Consider the following 13,395-nt stretch of genomic DNA (forward strand, 5'->3'; position numbering starts at 1 on the left):
CAGAATTCTGCATGCAGAGTCTCAATTTGGTGTATGTCCCATTTTGTGAAATCTTGGTTGGTGAGCGGACCCCAGACCTCACAACCATAAAGGGCAATGGGCTCTATGACTGATTCAAGTATTTTTAGCCAGATCCGAATTGGTATGTTGAATTTTATGTTCCTTTTGATGGCATAGAATGCCCTTCTTGCCTTGTCTCTCAGATCGTTCACAGCTTTGTGGAAGTTACCTGTGGCGCTGATGTTTAGGCCAAGGTATGTATCGTTTTTTGTGTGCTCTAGGGCAATGGTGTCTAGATGGAATTTGTATTTGTGGTCCTGGTGACTGGACCTTTTTTGGAACACCATTATTTTGGTCTTACTGAGATTTATTGTCAGGGCCCAGGTCTGGCAGAATCTGTGCAGAATATATAGGTGCTGCTGTAGGCCCTCCTTGGTTGGTGACAGAAGCACCAGATCATCAGCAAACAGTAGACATTTGACTTCAGATTCTAATAGGGTGAGGCCGGGTGCTGCAGACTTTTCTAGTGCCCGCGCCAATTCGTTGATATATATGTTGAAGAGGGTGGGGCTTAAGCTGCATCCTTGTCTCACCCCACAGCCCTGTGGGAAGAAATGTTTGTGTTTTTGGCCAATTTTAACCGCACGCTTGTTGTTTGTGTACATGGATTTTATAATGTCGTATGTTTTACCCCCAACACCACTTTCCATCAATTTGTATAGCAGACCCTCATGCCAAATTGAGTCAGAGGATTTTTTGAAATCAACAAAGCAGGAGAAGACTCTGCCTTTGTTTAGGTTTGTTTGGTTGTCAATTAGGGTGTGCAGGGTGAATACGTGGTCTGTTGTACAGTAATTTGGTAAAAAGCCAATTTGACATTTGCTCAGTACATTGTTTTCATTGAGGAAATGTACTACGAGTCTGCTGTTAATGATAATGCAGAGGATTTTCCCAAGGTTACTGTTGACGCATATCCCACGGTAGTTATTGGGGTCAAATTTGTCTCCACTTTTGTGGATTGGGGTGATCAGTCCTTGGTTCCAAATATTGGCGAAGATGCCAGAGCTAAGGATGTTGTTGAAGAGTTTTAGTATAGCTCTCCCTCTCCCTCTCTCTCCCTCTCTCTCCCTCTGTCCTTCTCTCTCTCTCTCTCTCTCTCTCCCTCTCTCTCCCTCTCTGTCCCTCTCTGTCCCTCTCTTTCCCACACTCCCTCTCTCCCTCTCTTTCTCCCTCTCTCTCCCTTTGTCCTCTCTCTCCCCCTCTCCTTCTCTCCCCCTCTCTCACTCTCTCCCTTCTTTCCCTCTCTCTCTCTCCCTCTCTCCCTCTCTCTCCTTCTTTCCCTCTCTATCCCTCTCTCTCTCTAGTCTTCAGTCTCCAGCTCATGGAAAAATAACATACACTTTGCTGTAAAACAAAAATGTAACAATGAATTATAAATGTATTGAAATTTCCCTGTGACACTGAACTTCAACTATGCTTTTACATGTACATTTACTCACAGCATGGGAGCTGTATAACTTTATGTGCAGTTGAATGTACAGTACATGGATGCTATATGTGTACACAGTTATCTATGTCTGCATGCATGTTTGGCTATGTGTATACACAATGAAATAGTATTCAAACTGTAAATAAATTACACATATGCATGTGTGTTTTCCAGCATATAATTCACTAACAGGGTGAACCGGATACTCGGCTGTCACTACAATGATTCATTCATAAATGACCCTTCACACTAGCACACCCTCTCTCAGAGAAATGTAATGGTATATATCCTGTGTACATCCTTCTGCCACACACACATACACACACTCGTGCACGCATACAAGCGCGCATAGACACACAGATTGGTTCTTTGTTAGTCTTCCTGGTTTTGTCTCAGTGTCTGTGTTGGCTGTGAGGGGGGTGGGGATTTAAATGCTTTTAAATACATTAAATTATTTTTGGACTGTTTTTCTAACTAGAGTCCCATGTGTGTCAAACTGATAGGATCATAGTTGTGTGTAGAGGGCAGGGGGAGATGATGGAGGAAGGGAGGAAAGGAGGGAAGGAGAGGGGGGAAAATAGGGGAGAGGAAGGTAGGAGAGTAGGGGAAGGGAGGAGAGGAGTGGAGAGGAGAGGAAGGGGGTGGTGAGCATCTGGTATTGGGATAGCGTCAATAATCGTTGTCCAAATGTTCTACTCTCTCCATGATGGAGTAAGAGTCTTTCTGTCCTGACATTATTTTTGGGAAAGCGTCCCGGGAAAGTCAGATCTCAGATCTGTCTTTAAGAAGAATTTCAGAAGATGCAATATACAGTTGGGCAAAAAAGTATTTAGTCAGCCACCAATTGTGCAAGTTCTCCCACTTAAAAAGATGAGAGAGGCCTGTAATTTTCATCATAGATACACTTCAACTATGACAGACAAAATGAGAATTTCTTTTAATGAAATTGTTCCAGAACTTGGCCCAGGCCTACTGGGTTTCATTCACCACAGGAATGCTGGCCCATGTTCACGCCAATGCTTTCCACAGTTATGTCATGTTGGCTGGATGTCCTTTGGGTGGTGGACCACTCTTGATACACACGGGAAACTGTTGAGTGGGAAAACCCCAGTAGTGTTGCAGTTCTTGTACACTCAGCGTATATGATCATGTTTAATATTTAGTGTGCTTGCTTAAAGCAAGAGACTAAACACCTAAATGAGATGTATGATACATGATAACTATACATAATGACTACTCGTTATTGCTAATTGATATTACATAGTGGTAACCACAATTGGTCACCATGTAAAAGGGCGTGTGTGTGAACACTTGCAATATCTTTCAACATGAAGCAGGACAGGCAGCAAGGGAGAGGAAGAAATCAAAGGGCTTGTAGACAAGGGGCCCCGTCAAAGAGTTGGACATTAGAGAGATGGCGGCAGATGGCAGAGAACTGTTGTGTCTAATGAAGTCCGGGCCATCATCGTTGACCATGTTGTAAACAGAGGCCTTACCATGGCAGAGGCTGCCAGACTAGTTCACCTCAGTCTAGAAAGATCAACTGTCAATTCAATCATGAGAACATTTCACCAAGAAAACTGGTAAGTCTGCGCTATGCATTACAATTACATTTACAGTAAATTTCATATTGTAATGCATGTAAATTCACAAAACATAGTAGAGTACAGTAAGTACAGTAATATGACGCCGAAGAGGATGGTTGACATTTTACATGCTCCTAACCAACTGTGCTATTTTGCTAGTTTGTTTTGCGTTGTTTGCAACTTATTTTGTAACTTATTTTGTACATAATGTTGCTGCTACTGTCTCTTATGGCAGAAAATAACTTCTAGACATCAGAACAGCGATTACTCACCACAAACTGGAAGAAGGATTTTCCTTTAACGAGTCTGAGGAGAAGGATATAATGCTTTCCTGGGAACAGGCCCAAATCCCCGTCATTTGCGTGAAGAAAAGACAGAGAAAAAGGGGGCGCAGGTCAGGCTGCCTTATGAGTAAATTCCCACTGCCACCCGTTCTACTGGCTAACATGCAATCATTGGAAAATAAAATTGATGACCTACGATTACAATTATCCTACCAAAGATACATTAAAAACTGTAATATCTTATGATTCACCAAGTTGTTGCTGAACGACGACATGGATAATATTGAGGTGGCTGGATTTTCCATGCATCGGCAGGACAGAGAAGAAGCTACGTCTAGTAAGACGAGGGGTGGGTTGTGTGTCTATTTGTCAATAACAGCTGGTGCGCGATGTCTAATTTTAAATAAGTCTTGAGGTATTGCCTAAGGTAGAGTACCTTATGATAAGTTGTAGACCACACTATCTACCAAGAGAGTTCTCATCTATATTATTTGTAGCCGTTCTATTCACCACCGCAGACCAATGCTGGCACTAAGACCGCACTCAACCAACTCTATAAGGTCATAAGTAAACAAGAAAATGCTCATCCAGAAGCAGTGCTCCTAGTGGCCTGGGGACTTTAATACAGGCAAATTTAAATCAGTTTTATCTCATTTTTACTAGCATGTCACATGTGCAACCAGAGGGAAAAAAAACTCTAAACCACCTTTACTCCACACACAAAGACACATACAAAGCTCTCCCTTGCCCTCCATTTGGCAAATCTGACCATAATTATATCCTCCTGATTCCTGCTTAAAAGCAAACACTCAAGAAGGAAGTATCAGTGACTCACTCAATGCGGAAGTGGTTAGATGACACTGGCGCTACACTACAGGACTGTTTTGCTAGCACAGACTGGAATATGTTCCGGGATTCATCCAATGGCATTGAGGAGTATACCACCTCAGTCATCTGCTTCATCAATAAGTGCATCGAACTACCGAGTTCCAAACTGCCTCTGGAAGAAACATCAGCACAATAACTGTTAGTTGGGAGCTTCATGAAATTGTTTTCCATGGCTAAGCAGCCACACACAAGCCTAAGATCACCATGTGCAATTCCAAGCATTGGCTGGAGTGGTGTAATGCTCGCCGCCATTGGACTCTGAAGAAGTGGAAACAAGTTCTCTGGACTGATGAATCACGCTTCACCATCTGGCAGTCCAACGGATGAATCTGGGTTTGGTGGATGCCAGGAGAATGCTACATGACCCAATGCATAGTGCCAACTGTACAGTTTGGTGGAGGAGGAATAATGGTCTGGGCTGTTTTTCATGGTTTGGGCTAGGTCCCATAGTTCCAGTGAAGGGAAAACGTAACACTACAGCATACAATGACATTCTAGGCAATTCTGTATTTCCAACTTTGTGGCAACATTTCGGGGAAGGCCCTTTCCTGTTTCAGCATGCACAAAGCTAGGTCCCTACAGAAATGGTTTGTTGAGATTGGTGTGGAAAAACTTGACTGACCTGCACAAATCCCTGACCTCAACCCCATAGAAAACCTTTGTGATGAATTAGAGCACAGGCTGCGAGCCAGCCTAATCGCCCAACATCAGTGCTCAACCTCAGTAATGTTCTTGTGGCTAAATGGAAGCAGGTCCCCGCAGCAATGTTCCAACATCTAGTAGTGGAAAGAAGAGTGGAGGCTGTTATAGCAGCCAATGGGGGACCAACTCCATATTAATGCCCATTATTTTGGAATGAGATGTTGGACCAGCAGGTGTCCACATACTTTAGACCATGTACTGTGATCATAAACAAATGTAAGCAAGGTTTGAAATGAGTATGTTTTAATCAAATATATCTGTTTGGGCTTCTTACAGCACATTTTTAGTCTACAAATTATTTGTAATTATCTTCCGGGTGGGTCCCTGATCATCTACCCAAGAAAAAAATCGGCCCGCGACTGAATCGAGTTGATGATCCCTGCTTTATGCAATCGTCAGTGTTCATGTTGGACTACTGTAGCTAGTCGGCGCTGTCCAAAGTAAGCACGGGAAACCCCAGACCGAATAGCTTCTCTTCAGCCTGAAGATTCCTCTGCTCCGAATCTACTTGCCATCTGTCGATTGGCTGTCCTGCAGGCACTTCCTGGTACGTCACATGTTGTAGTTACAGACGGTCCTGTGCTTGTAGTGTCTACCGTACAACCACACAACTGCCCATCAGAACAGCAAGTCAGTAGGTTTGATACTTTGAAACACTACGCGCAAAAATGGCCCAATGCACGGAACCGTCTACCAGCATCGGGGCGAACGGAGAGCTGAAAAAGCCGAGGAAGGTTGCTGTTATCACGGGCATCACTGGACAGGTAAACGCAGTCTCCGGATATGAATGGAAAGAGGATGTATGGACAGGGTGCCTATATGAACACCTATAACGTTAGATAAATAATAATAAATACCAGCTGTAGCTATTATGTTTGTTTTGCAGTAGCCTGCGTACTGTTCGATAGACATTGGTATGATTTGACTGACAGTGGTTTTGTGAGCAGAGCGATGGATGGAGCATAGTTATCTCACTCGTCTAACTTTACATTCATATGTGTCAGGTGCACTGGCGCACCACAGCTGGTTACATACGTTTCCCACACGAACGATGTGTTCTTATGAATAAATATAATTATTTTAGTAACCAGCTGTTGTGCGCCAGTGCACCTGATACATTATGCACAGTCATGATACAGAGGTAAAGCAGGGCGTCAAACCAGGAAGTCGAAAGAGAATATTCCCCCAGACAGACACGCTTCACCCGGATCCATGGCTATTCATTGCTGGTCTAATTTTACTTTCATAATTGACACTGATACACATGCCCTACGAATAGAGAATCTAGTGTGATATAGGATAGCACTTAGCTGCTTTCATACTCTGCACTTGACTTAGCCCAGGGCTAACAGCCTCCTTAGCCCTGCATGTTTCAAAGATGTTATGATATAAGCTACCAGTACCACCGGTGTTAGTTTGAATTTACTGAAAGGTTCATGAATAGAATCTATGATGGTGATGATAATGATGCAGGTAATGATTACTCAATTTATGCATTTGTTATCAATGTTTCTTGCATCTCAGATGCTCAGCCCACATGACTTGATACGACACTGGCTACATGTTTTTAGTCATTCTGAAGTGTAGTTGTAGAAAGTTTTTTTTTTTTAGACAGTATGCCTATAACAGCCTCACATGAGCTGGAGGCACCATTTTGACTGGCTGGGAGAAGGCTCCACTACAAAATGGTGAAGGATCTGATTTGTTTGCCACATCACAGCAGGAACTAAAGCAGTCTGTGTTTGCTATCAAATAGGATACTGCTGGGCTGAGTGTCAACCCAAAGATCTAGTGTCCCCTGACTTAGCCAGCGGATAAGATTAAGTGACACATCGAGATCCTGTTAGTTCTGAGGAAAGAGAGGGAGGGAGGGAGAAAGGAGGGAGTGATAGGGAAATATCAGCTCTGCTGCCCCTGATGTCGCTCCTTCTTGCCCTGCCCGATGTGTGTCCAGAGTGTCCCCAGAGCAGGGGAGCAGATAGAAGAGAGGGTGGGGTTTTTCTATCAGAGGACTAAGTACACTGAAGAAGAGTGTATGTGTATGACGAGTGTACCTGCCTGTCTTCTATAGGCCTAATTCTATACACGTCACTTGAACAGTGGTGTCACACCCTTGTAGGGAGCCAGCCAGGCTGGATTCAAGACGAGTCTAACTTCATAAATGGTAGCAGTTTGCCCCACAAAGTTCGACGGCATACTGTACACATACTGTGTAGAGGATTACCGTCTTAGGGTAGGCCTATACCATTGTACATGAATTGAAGTTAATTCACGCTGAACTGACTGTGCTTGTTTAGCAGCACGTGCCTCCTTTATCAAGGTCTATACCCGGGCTAGGTAACAGTTTGACAGGTCTGGTATGCTGTGACGTTAGAGGTTAATGCCAGGCTATGGCAATGACACCAGACATTTCACATAGCCTGTTTGTTGTAACCCTAAACTGGCACCCCTGATTCAATAAGTCAACTAGGCTTATCATCAAGCCCATTACTAATTGAGTTAGGTGTGCCAGTTTAGGGCTACAACAAATAATGTATTGTGGTCCCCTGATCTAGGTTTAACATGGCCAGTGGCTCTCAAACCTCTCTTCGGGGACCTCCACACATTTCACCATTTTGTTGTATCCCTGAACTAGCTCACCCGAGTCACCTAGTCAAGGGCTTGATGATTAGTTGATGAGTTTAATCAGTTGTGCTAGCTCTGGAATAGATCAAATACTATACATGGAATGGCTGGGTGTCCCCAATGAGAGGTTTGAGAGCCACTGGCCTATATAATTACAAGCCAGTCAGTCAAGTCCTGGTTGATTGAGAAATATCTACCAGACACGCAACAACGTCCTGTTGCTTTGTTTACTCTCCTTTGTCTTTGCGATGGTTCTTGATTCGGCTCACACATGAATGAAACTAAGGGCTGGGAGGGCCAGTGTAGTGCATTATTACAAACTGGTTTGACTGGTACCACTGGTCTGTTAGGGTGTTTTCACATAAGTCCTCTTTTAAAATAACCGATCTCTGTCCTCTTTAAAGGGAACTCTGGGGTAAAAACAAAGCAAAAGAACTTGGTTGTCTTTGTATTCACATTGCCCTTGCCTTTGAATGAAGAATATTTTGCCAGTTCACTTCACCTATTTTATGGTTAGAATCCTCTTAGTATTCACATTGCTCTGTTTAGAAAGAAACCAAGATCTTTTTCCAATATTCACTCAATGGACTCTGGGTTTTTACAAAGTGCAGGACAAGCCATTCCGTCAGATCATCTTATTGGGAAGCTAGATATACCTGCTTACATTTTGGAAGCTAAAATATTGCATTTAGTTAAAAGATGATACGTAATAATATTTTTAAATGTTCGTTTAGACTTTATTTAACTAGGCAAGTCAGTTAAGAACAAATTCTTGTTTACAATGACGACCTACCAAAAGGCCTCCTGTGGGGACGGGGGCTGGGATAATAAATAAATACATAAATGCATACATACAAACTGTCCTGCCTGTCTGCCTGTCTGCCTGTCTGCCTGTCTGCCTGTCTGCCTGTCTGCCTGTCTGCCTGTCTGCCTGTCTGCCTGTCTGCCTGTCTGTCTGTCTGTCTGTCTGTCTGTCTGTCTGTCTGCCTGCCTGCCTGCCTGCCTGTCTGTCGTCTGTCTGTCTGCCTGCCTGCCTGCCTGCCTGCCTGCCTGCCTGCCGCCTGCCTGCCTGTGCCTGTCTGTCTGTCTGTCTGTCTGTCTGTCGCTCTGTCGCTCTGTCGCTCTGTCGCTCTGTCGCTCTGTCGCGGTCTGTCGCTCGCTCGCTCGCTCGCCTAGTGGTTAGAGCATTGGACTACCAGCCGAAAGGTTGCAAGTTCAAACCCCCGAGCTGACAAGGTACAAATCTGTCGTTCTGCCCCTGAACGGGCAGTTAACCCACTGTTCTTAGGCCGTCATTGAAAATAGGAATTTTCCAAGCTGTTTAAAGGCACAGTCAACTTAGAGTATGTAGACTTCTGACCAACTGGAATTGTTATACAGTGAAATAATCTCTAAACAATTGTTGGAAAAATGACTTGTGTCATGCACATAGATGTCCTAACCGACTTGCCAAAAGTATAGTTTGGTGACAAGAAATTTGTGCAGTGGTTGAAAAATGAGTTTTAATGACTCCAACAAAAGTGTATGTAAACTTCCGACTTCAACTGTATGCCTTCCACTTCCATAAGACCCACTAATAATTAAATGATTTGATCAAAATAATTGTATCTGCATTTTTGTTTTTGCAATAATCACTTATCTGGTTTTCATGTCTGTCTATAAAAATGCACTTTTTGTTTACAAATTTAACCAGAACCATTCATAATGCACATTCACTAATAATGTAGCAGGCGTGATAGAAAATCAACGCCGGTCTTATAAACAATCTCTCAAGCACAAGCCCACGTGCTAGTGTGTAGCCAGCTAATATTTATATTTCAAGTTTGGCAACTTGGATCTAGGAATAATTTCACAAGCTCTGAATTCAGCTAAGAAGGTGAAACAGTTGTGTTGTTATGAACACAACCTTCTGTCTGTCTCCAACTGTTTGAACAGCATGCTAGCCTGTCCACTTTGTTCAGATGTTGAAATCAAGTGGCCTACCTTTATTTCTCAGAATGAAAACGAATTGCCAATTCCTTATAATTGTTTTATGCTTATTAAACATTTATAAAACACAGTCATCCAAACAGCTACTATAACAATCTTTATTTGACCAAAATGCTGCTAGCGATACCCGGTACCATAATGCGCACGCTACAAACATGGCATTATTTTCCAGAATGAATGTTCATTGCTATATCTGTTTTAGTCGTGTCAACTCTGTTTGAATTGTGAGTAGTTGAAACAAACAGGGTATGGTTTGAAAGGTAAACTTTTCCTCTTTTACAGTAAACTAATGTCTCCATGTGTTTTCGGTGTCCATATGACAGATTCTGTTGGACTAAACCTCAGAGAGGAAGAAGTGATCTCATCTTCGTTGTTGTGAGTTTTAGGGGGAGGAGCTTGAAAGTGACCAAGTGAGAGGTTTCCATCCAAAATGAGCCCAATGCGTTTCTATGGGCTTATTTTGAACCTAAGCTTGTCGCCTGCATTCCTGCCTTTGGGACAACGACTTCCATTGTTAGGGCGGAATCATGAGCATCTCGTCATTATATACACATCTCTGGTGCAAATGGGAAGGTTCACAGTGTAATGTAAAAATCTTTTCAGCGTGAAATACTTCCCAATCGTTCTGATTGTGACGTCATGTTTTACATTTTTTTCACAGCATCAACATTTTCCCAGTCAGTAATTGCACGCACGTCTGTATGGATGGCTGAGCTCATGCAGATGTTTCTCTCACACCCCCTCAACCTTGACTTAGCTAGCTAGCTAACTAGCATAATTACATTACTAAGCTGCTCCAGAATGTCCTACGCCAGGACATGGACATCGATTCTATCGTAGTCCATGTGGGTTTTAATGACATTATGAAGGGCAGCTCTGAACTGTTGAAACTGTAGAGACCGGCTGCGTTGAGACAATGACTTATCAATGGCCCAAGCCCAGCTCATTGAATGCCTACCATTGTGTTGCTGAGTCATCATAATGCTTCAGCAAAGGTGATCCAATGTCTCGTTATTATTTTGTTTCTTAATGTATGTTCATATAATTATAATTATATATATTTTTTGTTACGCTCGTCTGTTACTGTCACTTTGTCCTATTGTTGTCTGATATCTTTTCACTTTTGTTTTGAATGTTCTTAATTGGAAAATGCAAAAAAAAAAAAAAAAGTACATTATACCAGGGGCATTGGTAGACACAATGTAAGTAACCTAATTTATGTCCCTCTGACTACCCTGAATGCCTCTGTTGATCCTACAACTATTGTATGCAGCAATCATGTGCCTATGAACCAGATATGTTTTCAGCACTGAGGCGTGTGCCGTAGTAGGAAGTCCACTGTGTTCAGCTCACCCTGCACTAACTTAAATAACATGAGAATATCTATTTCTGCTACGCTTCCCAATAAAAGCAATGAAAACAAGCAAGCATCCCATAAAAGTGCTCAAAATAGCCCCTATTAACATACAGTGGGGAGAACAACTATTTGATACACTGCTGAGCGAACGAGACGAGACCAAAAAGACATGAGAACAAGCGTACAAAAATGCTCATAAAATGAAAAATACAAAAAAACTTGATTCTGCGATACAGGTATTTGGTGTATCACGCAAAGACATGAATTAGAATTAATCAAATTAATTCTATATATCGCCCAGCCCTAACACACTCACACAGAGAGAGAGAAGGTTTATTTTAGGGGTCGGAATAGTCAAGGACCTAAGAATACGATATTATCACAATACTTATTTGCCGAAATGTATTGCGATTCACATGACTATATGTATTACGATTCCATACTGATTTTATTGCGATTCGATGTTACTATAAAATTGCTCACCATATGTCTGCTGCAGAGGGACAAGGGAGCTATGAGAAAACAACATGTTTTGATCAGTCATGGAAATAAGTGCTGAAAACAAATTGGCTCCCTATTTAAAAAGAAGATGGAGAACATGCTATGATGGGAAAATACTGCAGTTTTGGTGCGCTGTTGCGCCGCCTTCACCACATTGTCTGTGTGGGTGGACTGTTTCAGTTTGTCTGTGATGTGTACACCCAGGAACAAAAAAACTTTAAAAAACTTTCCACCTTCTCCACTACTGTCCCTTCGATGTGGATAGGGGGGTGCTCCCTCTGCTGTTTCCTGAAGTCCACAATCATCTCCTTTTGTTGACGTTGAGTGAGAGGTTGTTTTCCTGACACCACACTCTGAGTGCCCTCACCTCCTCCCTGTAGGCTGTCTCGTTGTTGGTGATCAAGCCCACTACTGTTGTGTCGTCTGCAAACATGACAATTGTGTTGGAGGCGTGCATGACCACGCAGTCATGGGTGAACAGGGAGTACAGGAGAGGGCTGAGCACACACCCTTGTGGGGCCCCAGTGTTGAAGGTCAGTGAAGTGAAGATGTTGTCTCCTACCTTCACCACCTGGGGGCGGCCCGTCAGAAAATCCAGTTGCACAGGGAGGGGTTGAGACTAGAGGTCGACCGATTAATCGGAATGGCCGATTAATTAGGGCCGATTTAAAGTTTTCATACCAATCGGAAATCTGTATTTTTGGGCGCCGATTTCCGATTTATAAAAAATAAAAAAAGTTATTAAAATACCTTTTATTTAACTAGGCAAGTCAGTTAAGAACACATTCTTATTATCAATGACTGCCTAGGAACTGTGGGTTAACTGCCTTGTTCAGGGGCAGAACGACAGATGTTCACCTTGTCAGCTCAGGGGTTCCAATCTTGCAACCGCACAGTTAACTAGTCCAACGCTCTAACCATTGCACTCCACGAGTAGCCTGCCTGTTACGCGAATGCAGTAGAAGCCAAGGTAAATTGCTAGCTAGCATTAAACTTATCTTATAATAAACAATCAATCATAATCACTAGTTATAACTACTAATCCAGTTTAGCAGGCAATATTAACCAGGTGAAATTGTATAATTTCTCTTGCATTCATTGCACGCAGAGTCAGCGTATATGCAGTTTGGGCTGCCTGGCTCATTGCGAACTAATTTGCCAGAATTTTATGTAATTATGACATACATTGAAGGTTGTGCAATGTAACAAGAATATTTAGACTTAGGGATGCCACCCGTTAGATAAAATACAGAATGGTTCTGTATTTCACTGAAATAATAAACTTTTTATTTTCTAAATGATAGTTTCCGGATTCGTTCATATTAATGACCAAAGGCTCATATTTCTGTGTGTTATTATGTTATAATTAAGTCTGATTTGATAGAGCAGTCTGACTGAGCAGCAGCAGGCCCGTAATCATTCATTCAAACAGCACTTGTGCATTTTGACAGCAGCTCTTCGCAAGCACAGCGCTGTTTATGACTTCAAGCCTATCAACCTAATGGCTGGTGTAACCAAAGTGAAATGGCTCGCTAGTTAGCTGGGTGTGCGCTAATACTGTTTCAAACGTCACTCGCTTTTAGATTTGGAGTAGTTATTCCCCTTGCGCTGCAAGGGCCGTGGCTTTTGTGGAGCGATGGGTAACGATGCTTGTGGCTGTTGTCGATGTGTTCCTGGTTTGAGCCCAGGTAGGGGCGAGGAGGGGGACGGAAGCTATACTGTTACACTGGCAATACCATAGTGCCTATAAGAACATCCAATAGTCGAAGGTATATTAAATACAAATGGTATAGAGAGAAATAGTCCTATAAATACTATATTAACTACAACCTAAAACCTCTTACCTTGGAATGTTGAAGTCTCATGTTAAAAGGAACCACCAACTTTCATATGTTCTCATGTTCTGAGCAAGGAACTTAAACGTTAGCTTTTTTACATGGCACATATTTTACATGGCACACATTTTTACATGGC

At 42.6% G+C, this 13,395-nt stretch overlaps 1 protein-coding gene across 2 annotated transcripts in view; it reads left to right on the forward strand.

Moving 5' to 3' along the window:
* Window positions 1–5,502: 5,502 nt before the first annotated feature.
* The window catches only part of gmds (GDP-mannose 4,6-dehydratase), a 353,013-nt gene continuing 345,120 nt past the window's right edge, over window positions 5,503–13,395 (forward strand). For both annotated transcript variants that reach the window (XM_042322321.1, XM_042322322.1), the window contains exon 1: window positions 5,503–5,713. In XM_042322321.1, the coding sequence (XP_042178255.1) occupies window positions 5,618–5,713 (96 nt within the window). In that variant the 5' untranslated portion in view covers window positions 5,503–5,617. The remainder of the gene's footprint in view (window positions 5,714–13,395) is intronic.

Source organism: Oncorhynchus tshawytscha, linkage group LG05, assembly GCF_018296145.1.
Source record: "Oncorhynchus tshawytscha isolate Ot180627B linkage group LG05, Otsh_v2.0, whole genome shotgun sequence".
Taxonomy (NCBI): Eukaryota; Metazoa; Chordata; class Actinopteri; order Salmoniformes; family Salmonidae; genus Oncorhynchus; species Oncorhynchus tshawytscha.